The sequence below is a fragment of the Magallana gigas genome, chromosome 8 (assembly GCF_963853765.1).
Source record: "Magallana gigas chromosome 8, xbMagGiga1.1, whole genome shotgun sequence".
NCBI classification, from domain to species: Eukaryota; Metazoa; Mollusca; class Bivalvia; order Ostreida; family Ostreidae; genus Magallana; species Magallana gigas.
In genome coordinates, this window is record NC_088860.1 from 12,235,239 (window position 1) to 12,261,480 (window position 26,242).

The 26,242-nt window shown below is 33.4% G+C and overlaps 1 protein-coding gene across 6 annotated transcripts; it reads right to left on the reverse strand.

The window, feature by feature from the left end:
- Positions 1 to 451: 451 nt before the first annotated feature.
- LOC105345401 (SH3 and PX domain-containing protein 2B) lies at positions 452 to 23,844 on the reverse strand. Of its 6 annotated transcripts, XM_034474518.2 has the most exons (12): positions 23,433 to 23,842; positions 22,990 to 23,070; positions 22,588 to 22,663; positions 22,184 to 22,260; positions 20,160 to 20,257; positions 8,774 to 8,931; positions 7,018 to 7,128; positions 6,404 to 6,521; positions 5,820 to 6,093; positions 5,383 to 5,496; positions 5,064 to 5,171; positions 452 to 4,375 (listed from the first exon to the last, which is right to left on the reverse strand). In XM_034474518.2, exons 1-12 carry the CDS (start codon positions 23,514 to 23,516, stop codon positions 2,525 to 2,527), a joined length of 3,150 nt encoding a protein of 1,049 aa, XP_034330409.2. In that variant the 5' UTR covers positions 23,517 to 23,842; the 3' UTR covers positions 452 to 2,524. The 6 variants fall into 6 exon arrangements, with proteins under 6 accessions (XP_034330409.2, XP_065924444.1, XP_034330411.2 ...); XM_066068372.1 differs by lacking the exon at positions 7,018 to 7,128 and having other exon boundaries at positions 23,433 to 23,844; XM_034474520.2 differs by lacking the exons at positions 20,160 to 20,257; positions 22,184 to 22,260; positions 22,588 to 22,663; positions 22,990 to 23,070; positions 23,433 to 23,842 and adding an exon at positions 16,986 to 17,375.
- Between the last annotated feature and the right edge of the window lie 2,398 nt (positions 23,845 to 26,242).

Here is a 26,242-nt window from a genome sequence, read left to right on the forward strand (position 1 = left end):
GTCTTCATATTGACGGACAGACCGGGTGGAAACCAATATACCCCCCCCCCCAACGAAGTTTTTTTTTCGGGGGGGGGGGGTATAAATATTTTCTTAAGTCTGCTTGTTCTTACAGGTAGGGAGAAGGGTGATGTTGGTATTTATTTTTCAGATTCCGTAATTATGTTTTATTTTATAACACACTTTTATATTTGGAAATATAGCTTAAATGGAATATATCCTCTATAACAACTTCATTCATAAGCAATCAATTACTTCTTGCATGCTATAATATGGAAAATCCTAAGTATTCTAAATCCAAAAATAGCCTGGTAATGTACCCTGAATTTTTTTTGCATAAATAAGCTTAGAAGCTTATAAATATGGAAAATTATCTAAAATCGTACGTGAAACATCTCTGTGTCCTGAAACATCCTAACTGATGTACACTCTCATTGACAAATGCAAATCCTTTGTTTTTGTGTGTATTTTATTTTTGCATGATACACATACTTACAGATGGTAAAAATATATTCAACAATGGTAAATTTTCCCCAAAACTGGAAGAAACAGTGGAAGACACCAATTTTTTTTGTAGAAAAATATACCTTTAAACACTGACTTAACAACTGAAGCTTTTTTTCTGCTTCGGCAAGCCATGAAAGCAAGATGTCATAGTTCATTCACAACATATACACAGATTTAAAACTGGCATAAATTAATTGAAGGAAAATTCAAATACTTTGAAATAAAATGCAGAATAAAAATGAATATGAAAAAAAATGAAAAAAAAACCCTGTTGTAAATGCTTATGAATGGGCAAATCTCATTCCAAGACTCATTAGGCTAAATTACATGTAAGCAAATATACCAAAATAAAATGAAAAGTGTTAAATTTGGATTCAATACAATCAAATTACACATCAATATAAAGATTTTTTGTTTTATTTTACAGGGTCTCTTCGAATTAATTAATTACCTGGTATTTAAATTAAGTATACTTTCTATATTTTATTCAATTAAAGTTAAATTAAAATCATCAAATGGTGTATCGGTACATGATTGTTAATTATTAAATCCAATCAGTATCTCCGAGAAATGCCCGATTCTACTATGTCATCGTAATCATCCTCTTGTTCGCTGGTTTGGTCTTTCTGTAAAAACATAAGCAAAGAGAATATTTTTTTTTACAGCAAAACAAATTTACACATATAATGAAAGAATAATTTTTCAGATATAACCCTTATGATTGACAGTGTTCAAGATGTAAAATCGCCAAAGTTTAATATAATCTACATGTATTAATCTAACCAATAATGAATATAAAAAATTATTATGTACAATGTACTTTACTTAACCTTATTTTATAAATGATATACTGTGTACAGGGAAATATTCGCCCCTGTGTTATTTTCGCCTCTTTCATCCTCATTGTCAGAGGACGAATTTAAGACTGGTCAAATTCTATATTGCAAACAAATATCTTTAACATTACTGCATGTGGAGAATTCAAGACAAGGTGAAACCGTTTGCAGTTGTAACAGGGCGAAAAATGACATGGGCAAAAATAACCCTGTATGCAGTACTCATTAGCGTTACAACGGTTAAATTAATTATTATCTATGATTTGTGTAAGCATTATAAATAAAACATCATTCATAAAAAGTCGCATCTTATACACAAACATGTAAATCAGTCAAAATAGTGGCAGCTTTTTCAAGGTTCATTTTCACACGTAACAGTACGATACTTGATCACGATGAAAAGTGACCTCACAACCTTTAACTCATAAAGAGACATTTGATTCAAAATTTCTTCATATTCTCATCCATTTATCAAAAGATTCCAGCAGATACTTAATAATAATATATACAATCTATATCACAATGAGCAAACAATGATATGTATAGTCATGCATAGATTAACAAATATGTCATGCAATCATTTACAGTCAAATTTGTAGAAAATATTTCATACAATATGCATAGACATAGCTGGCGAGTTTGAGTATAAGCCATTTCTTATCTTCCAATATAAATGCATGTGACATTATATATATAGTAAAGAAAATACTTATCAAAAACGTGGATATTCTGTCTCTGACTTGAGGTAAACAACATTTAAATACATGCATTCAGCACTAAGGTTTGTACCACAGTCAAACAGTCATCAATTAAATTGTAATTAATGTAATTACTGTACATTTAGCATAGATTTTTATATATGAAGTCAAGTCAATGGTCATAAAAAAGGCATTAATATTAGCACCATCTCTCTCTCTCTCTCTCTCTCTCTCTCTCTCTCTCTCTCTCTCTCTCTCTCTCTCATAAATACTACAATGAATAAAATCAGCTCTTTTTTACTCCCACACACACAGTAAATGTTACATATGATATAAACTTGATTAGATCCAATCCAATGGAAGATTATTTATAACAGTCTCAAAATTTGAACACAGTATTACTTAAATACTGCAGCAATTTATATCGCACATGAATGATACTGAAGGAATGGTTATAGATGTTCAAGAGCATACATCTTCCTTTCACACCTCCTCCAGATACTCGGCAGGTACCCATCCTTCCTTCCCATCAACCCTTGCATACCACCAGTCATCTTCAGATGCGTCCAGCACTTCCACCACCAAGCCTTCTTTAAAGCCAAGCTCTGTTTCGCTCTCGGGTACAAACTCCGCACAAGTTCTATATTTCACAGACGTCACAGAGTTGCTTCCCTCTTCAGGGGAGGTAAATCCAGAGTCACACACAGGAGAGGGTGGTCTGTCTCCCACCCCACAGGGTGCAATGTATGTTACTGGTGCCCAGCCTTCACTGGTTCCCACCCTCACTAACCACCATCCATCTGTTTTATCCAACACTTCCAGTATAACTCCTTCTTCAAATGAGATTTCTCCATTTCCTTCTGCTTCATATTTTGCCATGGATTTGTAAGCTTGAACAGAAGATTTCATAGATGTCACTTCTTTCACATTGTTTTCAACCTTTGAACTATAAACTTTTTGAACAATTGGTGATTTTTTAGGAATTGGAGGTTTAACTTCAGCATTTGTGTCTTGTTTCCCACCAATGTTGGAAGAAAGTTTTGAAGCCAATTCTTTTGCAAAACCAGATTTAACTGGAGGCTCATTATTATTCTCCCCAGGAACCACAGTTTTTGTTTCTTCTTTAGGGAAGGTTGGTTTTTTAGGTTTAGCCAGAACTGGTGGTTTTGATTTCGGTTTAGTGGATTCTTTCTTCCAACCTCCCTTTGATCCTGGTTCAAACCTTGACTTTGGCACTGCTGCCACAGAATTCTCTTTTCCTTCAGTCTTTTTCACCATTATCTTAGGAGGAACCATTGGCTTTTTATCCTCACTAACAGTCTTTTCTGGAATCAAAGGCTTCGTTGGAAATGATTTCTTTGGTTTTTCCACGGCACTATAGTGTTGTGATGTAGTCACTTCTACATTTGATTGTCTCCTTAACCTAGCTTGTAAAGCATTAGTCAACTCTGAGCTTTCTTCCTGCATACTGAATCTTTTCTGGGCCCCTTCATTCTTATTGGGTGGTTTAAGATGATTCCTTAGTCTATCACCTTTGGGCAGTACAGCTGGCTTTCCTGTCAAAGATTTATCTGTAAATTCTGGATTTGATTTTGTTTGTGAAATTGGCAGCTGGGAAATTTGTACACCTGACTTTTTAGGGTAAGTGTTAAAATTTGCATCCTCTGTATTACCACTTTCATCTACCATTGTCTTTCGAGATTCAAACTTTGCCTTCAGAAGTTCAGCTAAATTATTCCCTCCATCACTGTGTATTCTCTCCCTTGGCACTTGTTTTGTCAATGGACTTGGGGATTTTCTTCCAGCACTGCTGGGTACAACTGCTAGCTTTGGAGGAAGAATGGGCTTCTTGTCTGAGTCAGAACTGGAATTGGACGACTGAGCCTCAAGCCCAGGCTTTGAGACCTCCTCTGATGGTTTGGAACCATTCCTAGTTTTCAATGCAGCTGCAAGTGAAGATCGATCAATGGGTGGTGGGCCTGTTTTGCTATCATTACTGGTCGCCATGGCAACCGGTGGAGGTGGTGGTTTAGAAGTGGGTCGCTTAATGGCAGCATTCTGGTTCTTCATCAATCTCCTATCTACTTGTTTTGGTGGAGCAGAGGATGGTCTATCATTGACAAATCCTGGTTTGAGTTTATTCTGCAGTTCAGAGATAGAAAATCTGGGTTTTTCTCCCTCCCCTGGACTTTTCACTGGGACCTCATAATCGACCTCCTCGTATGCATTTGTATGGGCGGGAGTGGCTTCAGGATGTTCATAATCTTCGTCATCGCTACTTTCTATTGCCACTTCTGAATAGGCATCATTGCTTACATTACATACATGATTATCCTGAGAAAGAAGAGAGACAGAAAATAGAACAGTGATTACACAAGATTTCACAATTCAGGGTTTTTCATCCATGTAAAGAAAATATCCAATTCTTTTAACTTCAAGTTTACTACAAAAAGCTGATTTTTTCCCCCTTTTATAACCAAGTAGGAATAAAAACCCTGAATTATAGTTCATGCAAAACACTCTATAATATATACATTATAGGAATTTGAAAAATTAGAGTTTAACATATTTTCATACGAAAATTTATTCAATTTTGAGAACAATTTACTAGTAAGATGTTATAATATAATATTTAAGTTAATGTTTCAAATGCTTTGTTAATTTTATATGTTTCAAATGCTTTGTTAATTTTATAACAAAATATAGAAACGTAATATATTTCAGATTATATTTCATATTGTAAAAATACATGCCAGGAATAGTAAAAATAGAGTTTCCAATTTTAGAGACACTGTAATATATAGCATGCATAGAATATTTTTTAAGTTTCTATCTAACTCTTTGATTTTCCTCATTCTAGAGTCTTACAGCTATCACGTCATCCAACCCTAAATTATCATAATGTACTGTAAAACTATCTTTCAATGTAAAGAACCTGGGTAATATGACTGTACTTTGTGTTTGAAACATTTTTTAGTACTTCTTTAAGTAAATGATCCCTTAATGTCATTCTCCTATCTACCTCTGGTATAGCATCCATTTCCTTGCTCTCTATGAAGGTGGAGGGGGCCCATCCTTCCTTACCCCCAATACTAACAAACCACCATCCATCAGCCGTCTTCTCTTTAACCTGAGAACAAGCATTACCTATGTTAGAATATTATTGAATTATAAACACCATGCATATCAAATCAAAATGATACCACTTAACAGTTAAAAATAAAAGAAAGTTGGGAAATACTTCATTGATCTTCTGTTATTTTACTCTACATCTGTGACACACATTGTATACTGTTATCATAATTCTGAACATTACTTTTTTTTCAGAAAAAAAATCCAACCTCCACACTTTCGCCTCTAGAGAAGCTGATGCCATCCCCCACAGTGTCTGTGAAATCAGCGATAGTTACATACTGAGACTTGGTCACCTTGGGAGGTTTAATGTCCACTTTTATCTACAATTAAAATGTATTTTTGAATAGAGCAAGATGGTTTATATAGGTTACCTCCCTTACCATAATTGCCTCTAGCTAAAGTATGACACCTTCAAAAAGTACTTGGTATGCATTGTCCAATAATTCAAATCATTTATATTGGTAACCTCCTCTACTCCTTTTTACAGGTGTTATGTGGATTAAATTTTAATTTGAAGTATCAGTAATCATATATTGTGTCAACTTTAACGAATATGTATTCTTCAACAATGCAATTAATGTTTTAAATCTGTTATTCTTTCCTACCATTTAATATCAATTACTAGATCTGTTATTTGACTTACATTTTTAATAGAGTTCTGTCTAGGGGGTGGTCGAAGGGACCCTCCCCTCTCCAGGGACCGTGATTTTTGGGACAGGTAGTTTCTGATGGGTCGGGGTGGGGGGTCTGGCTCATCGTCCCAGGAATCATCTCCATCCTCGTCCTGCATCAGGTCGCTGATGTCCTCCAGCTTGCCCACTATCTGTACACCAGAGGCCCGGGCAACCCGCTCCATGTGGGCTTTCTCTGCCTTCATCATGTACGTGGCAGGTGCCCATCCTTCTTTTCCGTTTTGTCTACAAAAGTGTTACATACTAAATGTACTGTCAGGGTTTTTAAAAACATTATGCTTTCAAGTATGTTTACAATTATGGTATGTTTATTTGACCCATCCCCATTGGTCAAATTTTTATCATTTAGACTAACTTGTCTCCAAATATGGGCAAAAGTCTTTTGAATTTTGAGTCAAAATGTTGCGGTATTAAAACGTCTTTTGCAGGGCTAAATACATGATGTTTCATAAAATTTTGTTATGGTGAATAAAAAGCATTCACTTGAATAGTAAAACACACCATGGGCTTTTGGCATCAGTTTCTTTGACCTTACCTGACCCACCACCAGCCATCCAGGTTTTTCTGAATGACCTCCACCACTGTTCCTCTGTCTAGAGTGACCTCGTCTGGGTTGGAGGGAAAGTAATCCTCAGTGCAGATATACTGCTCCTCTGTGGAGTGAACAACACATAGGAACTTTACTTTACAATGTTTTGGAAAAAAATATGCTACTCTTTCATATTTCTCATGTGAAAAAAATTCCAAACATTAAAGACTGAATTTACAATTAATAATTACTATACGTTTATTTGAAACTGCCAGTATTAAGACTTCATATAAATGTAATTAAATTCCAGCAGCTCTCCTCTTTAGTTAACTTTTGACTAAACCTATACATACTGGTAATTTCAGCATAAAACATACCAGTTCATGACATGAACATGAATTTAATGTTTAAAACTTTTATATTTAATAAGTGTTTACTGGGTATTTAAATTCAATTTTTTATCATCCTTTTATAATCAATAATCATATCTTAAATAACAAATCATGTTCCACACTGTAACTTAACCAAGGGTTGTTTCATCATGCAGTTAGTTGATTACTCTAAAAATAAAAAAAAAACCATCATCTTCATAAAGGTATTAATCTTGATTAGCCAGTCACCTTCCCCCGGCCTTGCCCTCTCCCCGAGCTCCTCTTTGCCACCGTCGGCCCGTTTGAGGTAGGTACTGGGCACCCATCCTTGCTGATCCTGAACATGGACAAACCACCAGCCTGAAAATGTCACCACAACCATTCTACAGAGCCTGCTGACAATAGCTTCATCAAAGAAGTTCAAAGTCTGTATCTCTAAATTATTCGACCTATACCCTAGCTACGCTGTAATCTAATCCTCATCTTTTGTAAGTCTTAACTCAAATGCCACTCCCTGTTGTACTAAATCAACTCGCATACCTTGAATGTTATATAAACCAACCCCCACCCCAAAACTGTATAATGTAGAATAATTTGATTTCGTGGGGGTCAATTTTCGTGGATTGTGGGTTTTTTGCTTATTCGTGGGGATGTAATTTTGTGGATGCGTCGGTTTTCAGTTTCAGTAAGAAAGATAACTCTTAATAAATTTGTTTTCGTTGAGGATGTAAATTTGTTTGGCATATCTGGTAACTTTATTTATTCAAAAACATGTATTAACCCACATTTCCATCATATCTAAATTAAGTTTCTGTTAATCAAATCAATAGTGCTAAATATATATTACAGCATATCCTGATTTAATAAGCTATAAGCTGGTTTCATCTGATATAAACAATGCCTATGTTATACAATGTGACACAAAGTAAAAGTCTAGAGATGTCAGATGTCAACAGGTCCTCTCATGATTCATCTTGTCAGCAAACTTCTGAAGTTTTTTGTACAACATGACAACACCACCAGGGAGGTTTGATTCATAAAAAATTTCATAAATACACTACCATCAATAAAATCATCACATGTAGGACATTGTTCACTCGAGTCATTTTCATACAGAAAGACACTATCTCCTTCCGTGGATGCAGTGTCATTCTCATAGAAAACAATGTCAACATGTCGGGCAAATAACCCACTCTCTTCTACAGGGTCATTGGTAACTAGAAGTTTTCAAGAAAAAAATAATTGGGTAAATACATGAAGAATGAAAAAAATGAAAAGAAAATCCTTAAAATCATGCAACTTTACTTGATAATTTCAAAACATACACATAGAAACATATAGTGATGATTATTCAAAATTATTTCAGTTGTTATTTAGAAGAAAACACCACACCAAAAAAAAATATATATATAGAAACAAAATCTTTTTATGTGTTTTAAAAAAGGCCAACGTTTAAACAAATACAATCTGATTTAGATATTTCATCTCAGCTTGTACATTGTATTGAAATTAGTTTATGCATAGACATAAAGCAAACAACTTGCTTTTTTTGCATTTTCATTTGTTCCTCTTAAACATGTGACACATTAGTTTTTAACTTGCTACAGATATATGAAGGAGGGATCTAACCTGAGTAAACTTCTAACATTTTATGTTAATATGCTGATGTTAGACTTCTTACAAACGAATAGACTTCATGATCAAATGTTCACACAGAATCAAGCATCCCGTGTTCACATGGGATCAAGCATCCAATGTTTACAAAGGATCAAACATCCCTAATTTCCACAGGATCACAAGCACTCATGTTCACACAGGTTTAAGCCTTCACTGTTCTAGAAATTATTCTAAGCTACTAACATGTTTCTTATGTTGCAAGTACTCTGTGACATGTACCATGTACTGTATTCAGTACACCGTTCCCTCTAATTGTGTATAACTCCACTACACACATCAGATTCAGTGACCTTCATGACCTGCATGACCTCCTTAATCAGATACCTACCACTCTCAGTTTTCTCAATGACCTCGACCTCTGTCCCAGCCTTAAGGTTAAGGTCCCACTTGTCCTCCTTCGTGTAGTCAGCGATGGCTCTGTACTGCTCCCCAAGTCTGGGCTCTGATATCTTACTGGCTGTGTCAAAGGTGGCCTTCTTTTTCCTCCTGAAATATAATAACACATATGAAAGAATCTCTATATCGATATTGGAATTAATATCATCAAGTTAATATTCAATGTATAGAATGACAGCCAAGTAACAAGAGAAAAATGAAAGTCCATGTATATAATTTTGATTTACTTCAGATATTAAAGAAAATATTTCCATCATCGCCTAGAAATTTTGTGCGAAAATCTCCAAATTTAAAACTACCGTATAATCATATTTCATTTCATTTCAATCATAAGGCGCACATGGTGAAAGTCAACTCTATTTCTATCATTCTCTATAAACACATTTATAATAATCATATAAATGTGTCAGATAAAATAAATGCTTTAATATGTTATCTTTACATGAGAAAAATAATATTTACATGTTTTTCTGTACTGAATATGGGTTAACTAAATTTACAAGAGGATATACAGAGCATAGCTTCAAGTGCCTTCATACAGGTTCTGATCATGCACACTGTTACACAGGTAAGTTGTCCTGTTACCTATCACCTGTATGTGGACACTCCAGGTGATGTTTAGTATCAGGAAGAAGATACAGTTGTTATGTAAGGACTTAACAAGACATGGAACAAGAAATAACTTTATCATGTTTATCCATTTTTTTTCTTTTATATATATGCATATGTACATATGCACCAATTATAAGAAGCATATACCTGAATGTTGACAAATATTTACAGTAAGGTGTGGACAAATAATGTAACAATACATCCTTGGTAACAATTAACAATGGAATAGGGTTGGTAAGCTAGCCTTGCTATAATAAATCCTTTCTATGATCTCAGTACACCAGATAATAATATTTCCTGTTCCTCTCAAAAAGCAACGAACAATATAGAGGCGGACGACAGCCAATCACCCCCATTAACAAGCAGTAGGGAGAGAGCTATCCTATATGTGTCTTGCGTCGATGTTTCCTAATTTGGCATTCCTATCCCACATAAACACCACACGTCAGTCGTCCTGTACCTAGCTCATGTCACGTCGTATCAGAACAACGCTTCTTACATAGCCCATTTACCAATATTAAGGGGGTTTCATTAATCAATTAATTACAGTATACCGGTATATTTTGAACATCGCTACTAACATGGGGGCAGTTGGTACAGGGATTTGTTCACCGAACAAGGATCTGTCAAATCAATGTTCAGCCATGTTCAATCATTGTTTAATTGAGCTTCACACTACCGAATGTTATTGCAAAGGATAATTAACAAACATTAGAAAAAAAACTTGATCTTGCAACCAGTGTTCTGATTTGTAGGGTTCGAACAAGCTATTGATTAAGGTACCTGTCATATTGCATTGAAATAACAATTACTAGTCTTTTTTATGTTTGCATCTTACAAATCAAATAAAAGGAATATTAAATATGAACTGAATTAAGAAATATACTGCCATAATAAAATAAACTTTAGTATCGGTACTCTACTAACAAAATAATTCTAATATCTTGTAAGTCCATGTCACAATTAATTAACCATCAACTTTCAATCATCTAGAGGGATATAACAATACCAGATGTTTTCTTTAATAAAACTGGTAAATGCGCTAGTTTTCAAATTCATTACCTGCATAAAGCACACAAAAATGTCCAGATTAACTCCATGAGCAAATTAAACAGAGATGGAGAATCTTCAGGATCCAACACAGGGGGTTCACGGCTCACATTGGACATGATAATATAATCCGAGTCAGAGTTTTCTGACAGAGTATCTAACTTATCCAAATTCTCCATGGCTCTTTCCAAATCGACGCAAAGGGCAAAAGAAAATTTTCACCACACAGAAAGCATCATTGTTAAACTTCCCTTCAAAAGAATGCACGAAAGAAAAGAAATGTCCTTTTGTCCAAACACCCACCTACCCAACAATCTAAAGTCCATGATCACATATTGTCAAATTAAGTCCAAAGTAATGAAAACAAATAAAATCAAAGTGTTATTTAGATTTCAACTCAGTAACAACGAATCTAGATCTCTATTCTTTGAAGCTAGAAAATGTAAATGAGGCACAATGTGAATGTATTTGTCCCCAGACAACTGGCCGTTTAATTAAGGAAGAACTCTCTCTCTCACATCCCTGTCTATCGTGATCAGTGCTGAATGATCTGTCTTCCTGACTGACAGGTGGATCTACCCCGGGGGCCCCCACCGTCCAATACATTAACAGCCCGTTGTGTAGGGTTGGGTAACTTAAGTGTTGTTTTACAAGGGGTGATCATTGATCCTTTATATGTAATAAACATATATAATATATATGTAAAGTACCAGTATGTACTGTAATTTGGAAACCTTCATTTCTTTAACAAAATCTTGAATATTAGATAATACAATTCTCTCTCTCTTGTTAAAGGAGATAATGAAAATATATCTTGTAAAAGGGTTATCATTTTGATTAAGCTTCAAGATTATATTTGTTATGACATGCATTTAAGGCCTCATACCCTCATGAGTATATTGTCCGATCAATCAATAAATTTTCATTTGATTAATAGATAAAAAAAAAAACCAAACAGCTTGGCACATGACAGTTAATATATGTAATGTTTTCCTCTGAAATGATGATTAACTTGTGCTTGTGCTTAAACTTGTGCTAAATGACTTGAAGTCCATGCAATAACACATCTATTTAAATAAAACCTAAATCAATTTACAATGTCTTCTGTCGAAGATCCAGACAATAAAATCAAACAGATAATCTAATTTTTAGGAAAATTTAAACATATGTCATCACATGAAGGTCTTATGTTTACGTACATATGTAATCACACGTAACTAGACAGGGAAATTACAGGTTGAATGTGTTGTAAAGATAAACATTCACTTTCTATCAGGTGTAAATACCTATGTTTAAGCCTACAGACTTTTATCATTGTTTGGTTTCACACCCCCTTGTTAACCCCTCGCTAATAAAATTTTGGGGTCCATTCTTTGGATTAGAGCATACTGTACATGTAAATAAACGTACCCTTGTGACCCTCCAATTTGGCAGAAAGATGACCACAATATAACATTCATATGTGCATGTACATGTATATAAGCTGCATGTATCCATCACGTTTATTTATTGTGATGGAGTCTTTTGCTCTTTTCTTAAGGAAACTTGAATGTTCACAAATTAAGCTTTGATGATTGCATGAATCAAAAGAACAAAATGGTCAAACATGCATCACAAATTGATCCAAGTGCAACTTGCAATTTTACCTGTGTAGTATAATATGTTCACAGTAATGTACCTTTCTAAACGATTGTATGTTTCGAGAAAATTCTTTCACTAAATAAAACTTTAAAAGTTAAAAACATTACAGACTCTCAAAGTATGTTAATAAATTTTAGTGTTGTGACAAGGGCAACAACTCTAGTTTTGATAAATTATCATGTCAAACACTAATTTTCATTATCTCAGAATAGAATAATTTTAAGATGAGATATCACAATTTCAGAACTCTTTTAAAGATATATAAATAAATAATGTCAATTTTTCGAGTTGTTTATGATGAGTTTATTAATTCCTGCTTTTTCAATCAATCAAATAGATATGACAACTTTTACATTCACAAGTCTTTAAATTTCCTTGATGGGTGACTAACACTGGAGAATGACGACAGAATTTGATAACACAATACATGTACATTTAAGTAAACACAGGATACAAAAACACACAACCTCCTAAAATTAGTTAAAATCTCGATCACAACAACAGAAATTGCATGTCTGTGTTACAGGATTTCTTTATTTTGTACAAACACACCTCAAGTTTAGGCAGTTTTTAAACTCTCTCTCCCCCCCCCCCATACTCTCTCTCCCCCCCCCCCCCCCCCCCCCAATGATGCCTTTGGTCATTACAGAAATAATGATTATGTTTTATCCATTCCCTCATAGTTCTTTTATCCTCCTGATGATAGAACACAGAAACTTAACCTTGTGATTAACATGCCACATTGTAATGATTCAATTGACATGTCCCAAGTGTATGCAGTGTGTTGACAAGTGACTGACCGATCGCTTCCAGTCGTTGTGCAGACATACAGGGAGACTTTTATTTCTAGTTTATTGCAGACGCAATACAGTCCCAAATAAAGTCTCAGACTGCTCACCATATTGATCATTACTGATTCAAAACATTTGACATTGATTGTACATTAAAAGTGTAGCAGCTGTATTGCTAAAAAAAAACCTATGATTTCATAACTACTTTCACACTTTAAGTTTTTTCTTACTAATTTTAGTTTTAGATAATTAGTACTATTATTAGGACATTGCACATTATTTTACATCATATAAAATGTCACTGATGAGATAAGATACACATTTCAAGTCATGGTCAGGGATATTAATAGATGAATAGGATGTAAGGGAAATTGTGTAATCCTGTAAAAAATCCTTTTTTTGTACATTTAAACTCAAGTACATGTATTGTATTTAGTTTAGTACACGGTATATAAGAATCTGAATAATAACAAGGAGATAAAATAAGAAGAGAATGAAGTTTAATGGTACATGTACCAGAAGGGGAATGAGGGAAGTGAATTTGGTGGGTGTTGATTTGTTCTGGGACCCCTTCCCCAACCCCAAATTTTTGAAAGACGGTGGGTGGTTGGGGGGAAGAGGGAGTGCAACCTTAGAGAACCACTGCATCTTTATATTGAAAAAAAAAATCTGAAGATTTCTGTATGTTTATTCTTTGTTTGCTTGTATTAAATATTTACATGGATGTCGAAGTACACTATAAACATAATCTAAAGGCACTCAGATGGGGAATGTTAAAATTAATACAGTACACCATACATGGAAATGATCTTGAAGTTCTTATTGCAAAGAATTGAGGAATGACTTATATATATATATATATATATATATATATATATATATATATATATATATTGATTAATAAGCATGCATGAGTATACCAATGCGCTGATTAAAGTAAATCCACCCTCTGTGACGTCATACATTTTACATAAACCATGAATTCATTAAAATTCTTGCAAGTAGATTTGTAATTTCTATGTTATGATAGGTGCACATCAAAAACTCAAATCATTGTTTACTTGGAGATTTTTAATAAGCGTTTTTCATCCTTGTATTCGACATAATTCAATAATGACAAAGGGAAATAACTCTTTTCTACTTTTCTCTGAGTGATATATCTAAATGCTATAATTTTTCTAATGTAAACAATTTTTTTCTTTTCTTTTAATTAATTTTAGTTTTCTGGCAAAGTAAGCAATAAAATTTAAATATACAAACAAGTATCCATCCACTTATATTCAAATTTTAAACCAAAAAAAGTGTGATTTTCAGATGATAATTTCAGTCTTTGGCTTTTATTACCTTACATCTTAAATAGTATGGATACATATATATTTTATTGATTTTTTTATGAAATTAAAGTCAACTAAGTTAAAAAAAAAGTTATGTTTTTAACTTTGAACCCATGATTTTATAGGTACGGAGTTACCTTAAATGTTGCTTTTAAAATTACTGTTGATGATGTACAAATATATTTCCAGGAGAAAAAGGAAATATTGTCAGAATTGTCACGGTGTGACCTGAGGTGATCATTCAAAGAAATCGGCCATAACAGGATGAACATTAGGGTAATTCCTAGATATGGCACACAGTCGTAAATACAGGAAAGGAATAGCTATAGAAATTTAAGAGCTCAATTCATATAGTCAAATGTTAAGATGATCCAATAGAAAATTTAACATCACTATTCAATTTTTTCTGCAAATATTATTTTTACTGACAAATATTTTGTCCTTCAACCTCAGATTTCAACATTTTTTGTGATAAATACAGGGAGGTGTCAAGGTGTCTTCCGTTTAAACAAAATTGAAAAGTACACCTATATTGATCTCATAGAAAATGTCTTTTTTTCCTGGTGAAATCACCTTGCAATACAAGTGAAAATAAAAAATTAACTTACGAATCAGAAGTTTTACTAAACGAACTTTTAATCCGAGCAAAAATACTTCCAAACGAAAGTTGTGATGAATCTGCAGACTTCATTGTTTACAACACACAGACAGTGTCTCTGATCAAACCCACAACACTAAGTAAATAAATTGATCCTCCCAACACATTCACACATTGACACATAACATCACAAGTGAATTAAAAGTGGCCTAAATTTTCAGGATATGAACGGTCACTCAAGCTAGGTTTGAGTCACCTAATATTAGGTAAGGGATATGATGAGAGTTTTATGATGGACAGGGATCAAATTCAGCTTAATTCTGAGTCCCATGTTTGTGGTGATTTTACATATATGGACATATTCCGATTGCCTTGTCAGTGCAAACCACAGCTGGAAAATAGGGAGACCCCCTAACCACAACGCAAGAAATGCAGGTACCAAAGTGCTTCTATACCATTCAACGCATTTCTTTCTGTGCAGTGCTTACTTAATGCATGATCGATGCCTTACATATCTTGGTGTTTCTTGTTGGGAGTTCTTAATTTGATGAGACATTTAAAGTACAGATTTTGTTAATAATGATTAAAATTTTTGCCAAAAACATGTAAAGCAAAATGATTTGATATAGTGTTTATATCTACATTATGTTTATATTATAATATACCAGTAACAGGATTTATAACTAAAATTAATCCAACTAATGTACTACTCTGACACATTCAAGAGTGACAAAAAGACAACACTTGCGATAAACGAATTCAGAAAAAGAGGACCTGCAGAGATAAGTACTGTAGAACAAATCTGTTATTCTTGTCAGGTTAACTTGCCTATCAGCTGTAACAGATACAAGGGAGACAGTTTATCACAACAATAGGACAAGATTTTAAGGTTATTTAAAGATATCGTTAAATTCACTGAATCATTCGGTCACAAGGTTGTCATGTGATGTTGTTTTACTCAGATCATTTAAAAATCTCTACGCGATTGACGGTTAACTGTACAGCAATGAAATTCTGTTCAACTTAATACAAAATATCGGTAGATAAATTTAAAACATCTTGAATCGCCCACTTGACACACTTTTTTCTACTAGAGATAAAACACATTAGGGATCTGGAATGTTATTTACGGCCATCCCTACTTTATGTTTATAAATTTAGCTAACCAAAATTCAAAACATGTACGTAACTTTTAATTGAATGTCATATTTTTAACATAGTTGACTCAATACTTAAAATAAAGGAAGTAAAGTTCACCACAAACTTTAAACTGTAAAAGAAATTAAAGTAAGATGATTTGAATTCATATGCATGCTGAAAAGGAATTTTAAAATCAATAACTTTGAATAGCAGAAATGTTAACTCATATAAAGTAACTATACACAAACACAAATTTTGTTTACGGTACTTATTTTGTTTATGACTATTAAGGATCCTCCACACACTTGGAAGAAATTATGCATACATGTCCGTTCTTCTTAATACTTAAAATATGGATTTCTAGCATGTGTTCAACTTGAAAATGACAGAATTTTTTTTAATTTTTTGGATAAAAATCAACTTTTTGAATTTTACCACTATTCATGAAAATAAATTTAAAGTACCTGCAGTGTTCAAACTCAGGACCTGAGGGTCGGTAGATCGACGCTACACCCATTGCTCTATATACAGAGATAGACACCTATAATTGGCAATGTAAACTGTTTTATAATGGGTTAAAATTGTCATGTTGGGAAGTACTGTCATTAAAGGCAGAAGTCGATCACAGGGTGTCAAGGATCCTTAAATATTTAGGGTGAAGATATTAATTAAGGAAAAAATATCCAAATTTTCTTTCAAAATCTTCTCACAATGCTATATCTGGAATGAAGTCTTCCTTCTGTTCTTCCTGCTATTGTCTGCGCTATTCTACCTGGAAGTTATTTTAAAAAAGTTTTTCCTGCGTCCATCGATATACATCCTGGGTTATATAGGCAGTATAATTAGAGATTCTCAAATAAACAAGAAAGTATGAATAGTGGAACTAGAAATACTGTAGAACACTATAAATCAGAACTTAAAAGTAGATAATAATACTCAATTATAAGTATATTATACTGTTAAATACACTGTACTTACTGTGCAAAATGACTAGGACTATCCACAGCCCAAGAGCTGCGAATTTTTGTGACAGTATCAGAAAAGCTATCCTTAATCCGATAAACTGCTGTCAGCATGGTTGTAACTCTAATCTATATGTCTTACAAACTGGCCTCACGTCTCTACCAAGTCAACGTAAATCAGCGCTCCCTCACAAATTGCTCATCATCAGCAGAGATCAAAGCGTGAAACAATTGTCACGTGAACCTCACCAAAATTTGCTTTTTAGTCAAACTTCTATCATAGAAGGAAGCTTTAGGGGCTGTATAATTTTTATGAGTTCCATTCTCTCATGTTCACCTGAGATAATTGAGAGGATGGCCTCAAGTTGTTTACACCAGGTGGAAATGCCTAATGTGGCGGGGAGAATTCAAATTTTTAAATGGTATCAATTGTACCATATCGTTTTCAAATGTGATGTCACCTTTATGTTTGAAAGTGAAGTTTACACAGATGATTAAATCTAGAAGAAAATCAAGAGCATTGGTAAACAGTTGTGACAATTAGCTTATACATTCAAATATAGAATCTACAAATTGTTCTATTATATATGAATATATTTTCTTATGTGATTTAAAACAATCAAATTACCAGCAATATATAAGGAAGAAAGAAAGGATATTATTCACAAACACACTAAAACAAAGACGTGGAAAAAGTCATCTACTGCCTGAGCACAATACCCTCATTATAAAAAAAAAATATTACTGAAATTAATCAGGTGACACTGACGCTTTAATATACATGTTTACAGGTAAATCTCAGGGAAATACATTGCAACATGATAAGTTCATTAGCTGACTCACAGGGGTCGGTGTTTTGATAGAAATGGGTAAATACCAATTCAGTAAGGTCACAGTCTGTCCGAATGTTTCACATGCTTGGGGGACGCGGAAAAAGTCAACATTTGGCTGTGTCCATCACCTGCCCACTCTCTTTAATTACATATTCACACCAATTTCTCATTAGGGCTATAGAGAGGTGTCTCATGTGCAAGCAATCATCTGATAAAGTTAAGCCTAAAGGCTACAGATACATGTACCGTAAAAGGACAAAATTCAAAAAATATATCTACTGTGTATACATGTACAAAAGTTTAGTACATAGGCGTCGGAACCGGGGGGGCAAGGGGGGCTTAGCCCCCCCACTTTTTTTTGCAAATTTGTACCTTACCATTAGAAGCACAGCATGATAGAGGGTTCAGCCCCCCACTTTTTCTCACAGGAAAGATTATTGTTTCTAAATATACCTTGAAAGATTGAAAAGTTGGATTCAGAAGCGAAGTAGCCTTAGCATTAGAAGCACAGCATGATAGAGGGTTCAGCCCCCCACTTTTTCTCACAGGAAAGATTATTGTTTCTAAATATACCTTGAAAGATTGAAAAGTTGGATTCAGAAGCAAAGTAGCTCCCCCCCCCCCCCCCCCCTAGGAATTTCATGATTTTGGGGGAAAAAAAAAATTGGGTAAGTAATTTGGGTTTTTTTTGGGAAGAATAGGTATACTCCCCCCCCCCCCCCCCCCCCACACACACACACACACACACGGATTAGGATTTCCATGATTTTGGGAATTACTTTTTTCTCAATATTTCTGAGGATTAGTCTAGCCCACCCACTTTCAATTTGCTTCCGACGCCAGTGTAGTAGCTTGCATTTGTCTGATATTTGTCTCCATTCACCTTTTTTTCATAAAGAATAGTTCACTAGATAATTGCTATACAGGTGCAAATGGTTCACTTTTGATTTCATCCTTCTATATGTATGTAGCATATTATTCTTTCATATATTCAGTAGTAAATGTATATAATTATATACTTACTACATGACTCTTTAAGAAAAGATCACAACGAGTCAATAATTGAAATTCTAGCTTGTCGAAAAATACTGGCAGGTCAACCATAACAGAAATTTCTCTCACCCTGGGAGGAAGACTGAATGGGTAAAAACTGCAGCAAAACTATATACCTGTATAATGCAACATTTAAATTGTGTCCAAAAAATAAGAACCAGAAGAAACATTCAATGGAAGTTTGAATTACATTTTCTGTTTATAATTTCAAGTGAAAGAGGAAATTGTGCTTTTTCCAAAAAAAAAAAAATGTATTTCCTGCCATTACTAATCAATTTAAATTACCGGTAAGTTAATTCAGAAGTTAAAACTCTCTCTGATACCAAAGTATCAAAAAAAAATTTAAAATTGGATTTGCTTTAAATTGAAATTAAGTTTCATTTAATGTTTACCCCGGTACTAGGCACACATACAGGTATATCTGATTCACTTGATATAATTTATCATTATTTATTCTTATTAGAAATAAAATTCTTTATATAACTTTATATATTGATACTATCATGGATAATACAGGTACAAGTATATTGATCATTAAGAAAGATACCAATATACTTTTATCTCTTGGAAGAGGCTAATCAAATCCTATGTACGGTATAATGCAGGAATATGTGTCATTATGACAGTTTTAACTTACAAAAAACAGGAAAAAATTGATTTTTTTCTACCAGAATAGAAGACATATTTACATCAATTGAAATAAATCAACCAGAGATCAACTCATCAATTCATTGCCCAATTAATTCAGAGTCAATGTCCCATGTACAGAACATTGCAATATGCATAAATATGCTGTGCTCAAAACACTGACAGAAGTTACTTTTCTAGTGGACTATGTAAAAAATCTATTATGCTCCCCAACCTCCAAATCAAAAACCCAGAGTTGATCAATCTGTATATGGTATATGAACATCACTCAATGCAAAGAATACATATTAGTTCATGATGGGAATTGGAACTATACTTTCAATTAGGTTTCTGGTTAATTAAAATGGTATTTGCTATCAATTACCGGTTACCATCAACAACTCAATTATTTTAAAATTATTATATTTCCTGATGATAAAAACTTGCAGGTTTTGTGGATAAACCTTCCCAGCACATTTATGTTTATAAATAGTTACAAACTCCATTGTTATGTAATAATTTTATCAAGCAACTCTCTTATGTAACATTTCGATTGATCTAGCCAATCCTGCCTAAAGTGCCATTAGATTTTTTTTTTACTATTTATGAAAATGAAAAGAACATGATTGAATTTCAAATAAATTGATATAGTGTTGAAGTACTGGAGTAGTACTTACTCATTGTCTGAGTTCGGGTTAATGTCCTCTTCTTCCACACTAAAGAAGTCCAGCACCTCTTCACACTGCGATATCCTCTCGTCTAGATTAATCAGGGCCTTCAATACAATATAGCATAGTCAGCAAAATATCTATTCTTTCTTTATAAGGAGCAATAGGAGGAGTTATACTGTCATTGATGAGAACTGAAGAAAATTTAAAAGGACTATGTGCGGTTTTATGCATTTTTTGCCCCCAAAATCAAAGTTTTAGAAAGAGCTTTAAAAAGAAGGTGAAAGATAGTTAAAATAATATTGGAAATAAAGGTGTAAAAGGTTATCACCACAGTGACGTCATAATGTAGAAATGACGTCATGAAGATTGCATTATTTTGATAAATTGATGATTTGTAGCAAAATATGGGTGTTTTCCGATGGTTTTTCGACTGAGAAACATCGAGCGCAGGCTTGCTCAAGTACCATGTTTTAATATAATGTGTATAACTATCTGACAAAAAACATATGTAAAAATCGCACTTGAGCAGACCTGCGCTCTATGCTTCCGAATGCAAAATATGGAGCAAAAATGAGAATATTTACATTTTTGTGGGAATTTGCGGGAATTAGGTCATTTAAGTGACGTCATAGATAAACAGTGAATGAACAATGATGACTAAAATCAAGATTAAAGTTATAGGCATTCTCTTTACAATGATTTGTGAAGATTTTATTTTTATACGATACTATTTAAAAATTGGTTGAAATCGGGGGCAGATATTTGACCATACCGCACATAGTCCTTTAGAAACGCTTTTTGTTTACACATGTACTTTAATGTCAAAAATAAAATGTAACTTGAATTTAATCAAATATTGTTGTCTTAACTAGTTGAAGCATTTTAAGAAATAAAATCTTTTTATAAAATAATCTGTTTTTTAAACTTTTTTCAAAAGTAATTTTTGCTGTACATCCAATCATTTTGTAATATCTTCATGATAAAATGATAAGGAGTATAATATGTATCCTTTCCCACCCCCAAAAGTTACTACATAATCATACTTCTGTCATACTTTTACATAGTCAAAATCAACGGAAACAGGTTGAGTACATGTATATACATTGTATTGAACATTCATTGTAAATAGTTAGTTCACATAATATCATATGTGTGATATATACATGTATATTGGGACTATAGGTTTTTCCTAAAATACAGTGTATAATATATAGCTATTCATACACTATCAGCACTGGTTATATATATACATGCATGTACATTGAAAGGATAATCCTACAGTGCTGGCCAATATATACATGTCCATAACAAAAAGACTACCGTACATCCTAAAGTGTACTTAATATGATCTATTTAAAGTTCATATATCACGTCAGAGTGTGCCAGAGTTAGTCAATTAGTACCAGTGAATGCATTGGTATGCAGTTTTGATATACAGAGAAATATTTGCCTCCATTTTATTTTTTGCCCTTGCTGCCAGCAATCAAATTCAAGACTGTGCAAATTCAAAATTTGTTTTTTTACAGAACTGTGTTGTCTAGAAAGTGTGTCAATTATAGATTCTAATGTCTGGGTGAATTCAACACATGGTAAAACCGTTTTCAAGACTTAGTGTAAAATGGTTAAATAAACTGGGGCAAAAAAAAGTAACACTGTAGACAGTAGCTTAATGAAACACGGCAACTTTCAATATATTAAACATGCAAATTTTTTTGGTGGGGAATACCAGTACATATTCTATTCATATATTTGGACAACTGGAATTCTTCATTTAAAAAATGAAGAGGAAGGGATTACTTCTAAGAAGCTCAACTTAATCAGTTACGAGAATAACTTATAATTGCACGATTAAAAAAATTCCTGCTCCTGAATTGTTATTTTCCTGATCTGTAGTTTTGATATTGATTCATTCATTAAGTTGGAGGTTTTTTTTCTTACTTCCTTGATTCAAGGATTGGTAGGGGTATTCAGTTACATAAAATTTGATACGACTGGGGTTGATGTACATGATTCATAAGGAAGATAAATACCTTGCAGTAATCATCAATATGACTGAGTCTCTTCACTGCTACATCCCGCACTTGACTGCGGCCAAAATATATTTTTCCTGTAATTGAAAACTTTACTTGTATACTCGTTCACCAAATACATTAAAATAAATTGAAAAAAAAAAAAAACACGCAAAATTTCTTTATCAAAGATTTAAAATTTCAGGGTAGGGATCGTGGTTTTGATTGCATGGGAAGGGCAATACTTGTCTGCATGTGAGAAAGCTTACAGTATTATGCTGCGTTGTAAAAATGAGACAATGATATCAATACACCTTAGATAAGGTTATATCACTCTTCTTTTGAAAGAACAATGAACAGGTTATCGGATCGCTGGGAAAGAAACAGTCTACTGATTACACAACAAAAGGCTCTCATGGTTATACCTGGAAGAAATGGAATTACTCGCTGATTTGGATCTAGCTGTCCTGATTCAACAGGAAATTTCTCCAGCAAGGAATGCTTAAAAAATACAAGGGACAATCATTATCAATTGAATTTGCTATAATGTTCTGTGTACCATTCTTTCCCATTATATTATAGTTGCTAAACCACATTCTATAATAAATTCATATTTTGTAATAATTATCAATTATGATTTATTATATAAGAAGAAGAATTAAACTCTTTTAATTATAAGTTTTATTTGTAACACGAAAAGTTCATCATATCTCAAGTTTCTTTAGAATTCTGTAAAAATAAGGACACTTTTTCATACTTTTTCAGCTCAGTTTCTTTAATCATTCCTGAAACTTACTTGTAAATCTTTAATCATTCCTGAAACTTACTTGAAAATCGAAAAATCTGCTATATCGTCTGTAAATTACTTTGACTTTTTTATTTGACCAGGTCACTTTGATGATATACACCTTAAGTGAAATGAAACCAAAAATGATAAATAATACAATGTACATAAATATGTTAACAAATCTTACTGATAATCTTTGTAATAAAAATCATTTGTTCATATAAGTGTAATGTTATCTATAAGTGCATGGTCAAGAAACCTATGTCAAGTGTTTAATTCATGGGCGTAGGATTGTCATTAAATAAGATTCTGTTAGGGTTTTAAGATGACAGCAGTATCATCAGTTATATCAGAATAAAGGAACCCGGGAAATATATTTTCAAGTCATATCAGCACGTTCTCATTTCATTAACATTATGACATACAAGTAATAAACAGATAAACAGCTGATAAACTAAGCAGCTAAGTAAACAGTGAACTCACATAATGTTTACTAGGTTTTCTCCGTTTCTGTACGTCGTAAACATCCACATTTATGATCTTCAGCTCACCTTCCCGAGTTCCCATTTCGCCTTTACTCTGTTTTTTAACTTATATCATTTCCAAACAACTTGCCCCGCGTGTTGTATCAATCACCCGTGAGTCAACTTTGTAAAAACATAACAAAACAAAACTGTAGGCTACGTCACTACCGGAAATAAGGTCTTCAGATTATGCAGCTTCGTACTTATATAGGCGAATACTGACACGGGTAAACTTGGCAGTTTATATAATGGACAGTCGTAACTAACCTAATTCACCTGAAATACAATCCTGCATTCACCTGTGTCAAATCACATTGATCTCATTTCATGCCAAACCACTGTAAAGCGAGATAACTTGCGTGTCCGATAATACCGCGCAAACAACGGAGTACAATATACATCTGGACGGATTACTAATTTGGTGGCTTTATATCGTCTAACTTCAGTTATATATATATCGTAATTTTTCAACATTGTCATACAATTAATTCAATTTAAGATTATTTGATTAGCATTTGATTTTCACAAATTTATGTTTCAATTTTTATAATCTAATGAATAAAATAAAAATATTAAATAAAAATGAAATTTAAATTTAAATAAATTTAAAAAATATATATGCCGATCACTTTATTTAAAATGCGACTTAAGTTATACATGTTGGTGACACTTGGTTTTCTTTTGAAAATAAGACTTCAACTTTGGTGTCAATATGATATATATATATATATATATGGTGGTACATGTACATTGGCGTCGGACTTCTTTGGTATAAAATAGGTAAGAGTTTTTGTTTTTTTCGAACTTTTTTTCGAACTATAGGATTTTCATGATTTTGGGAATTAGTTTTTTTTTTCAATATTTCTGAGGATTAGTCCCCCCCCCCCCCCTTTCAATTTGCTTCCGACGCCAGTGCATGTAGGAGAAAAAGAGATTGCGAGTTTGGGGGGTGGGGGTGGTCGTAACGTGGCTCGTCCATTCCTCCTTTCTTGTTTTAAACGGGGGGGGGGGGGGGGGGTCAAAAGTTCTGTAGCCCTTTTCACAAAAAAACGTAAGTTTAATCTACAGTTATTTAATTCAAATGGGGTAAATCTTGTACTAATGAATTTACTTATAATAGAAATTTACTTCAAACTGTGTCAAAATATTGTGATCTCGGTTTAACTTTAACTTTTACATGGAAGTTTTAACTTAGCTACTACACTTTCCATAAAAAAGGCCAGCAAAGCTTACTTTAAGATCAGGCATGAGTTTTACTAAGCTTCTTATCTTACGCAAAAATATTATTACAACCCGTGTCATCTGTCGTAACTTGGAGAACAACTATTTGACTCCGGCTATAGTAAGTAACTCCGGTTCTTCTCTTCTGTAGTAAAGTAGGGAGTGTATATTTACTAACATTGATGAAAATTCTATTATAGAAAATTTCCCATGGAATTTTAGGTATAAACAGCACAGGGGCCAAGCCCGTTTTAACATTAATTTCAATGTAACCATAAATAAATATATGGTTACATTGAAATTAATGTTAAAACGGGCTTAGACCCTGTGGTAAACAGTAGAACTTCTAATTCTCCTTGCAGAGCAGAACTAGGTAGACATCCTTTATGGACAAGAATTCATTTTTTGAAATCATACTATTACCTCTGAAAATACATTTGGTGTTTAAAATCTATATAGCAACAGTTCATACAAATTCATGGACAAAATACATTTTTTTCAGCTATTGATAATTTAGAGCTTACTTTTAATTATTAACAACAAAGGAAGTTCAATAAAACCCTTTTAAAAGAGAGGAGTCTTTTCTGGTTTTCAACTTGTCAAAAGTAAATGTGATAGTGTGTTTTATTAGTTTAATTTAATTTGTCATGTTATACAACACGAAATTATTAATTCGGCGATTTAATATCTGTGTATATTATTTGCGTGTATCCGTTGCATACATCGTGTTACCGGTGTTATATAGTGCCTTTTCCCCCTAGCCATCTTTCCCCCCGGAAAAATGGCTATATAGCAGTTCTTCCCCCCGGAAAAATGGCTATATAGCAGTTTTCCTCCCACGGAAAGCTGACTATATAGTGGGCTTTCCCCCTTTTTATAGCCAGATTACCCCCACGGAAAACCTACTATATAGTGGATTTTCCCCCATTTTTACTTTCCGGCCATGTTTATTGCGGACCACTGGTGACAATAATTTGCTATAACTGATATGATATTAATTTCTCACAAAAAAGGATAATTATGGCATTTCTTAATACATAGAACAAAATACATGGTTTTTCAACCCCAAATATGAACTATTAAGGCATGCGCCTTCATAACATGCATGTGTCATCATCGTTTATTTCACCTGTTCTCACCCCTTTTTGGAACACATTTTACACGGATTTCGGAATACCTCGAATCTTTTTCATCTAATCGATGCTTACAGTTTTGACCTCGACGTTATGAACACGTGAGAACACATTTGAGTGAAAATACGCCGGTTTGGAACTTTAATTTTCCAATGTATTACCATCAATGTATAAGCTTCTCCCAGGGAACTAACTGACCAATCTTGACTTAATTTTGTAGAGGAAGGGAATAAAAAGTGGAAATGTATTACTCCCTTCGTCCGAAAGGCTATCAATTTTGAATTAATACCGTTAGAATTGACGATCTAAAAAATATAATATATATCTTCTTCTAATTATCATATGGGAGACGGGGTGCAATGATATGATGAGAAACTGAAATGATTTAGTTTTACTTTGATTGATGGGGTTCTTA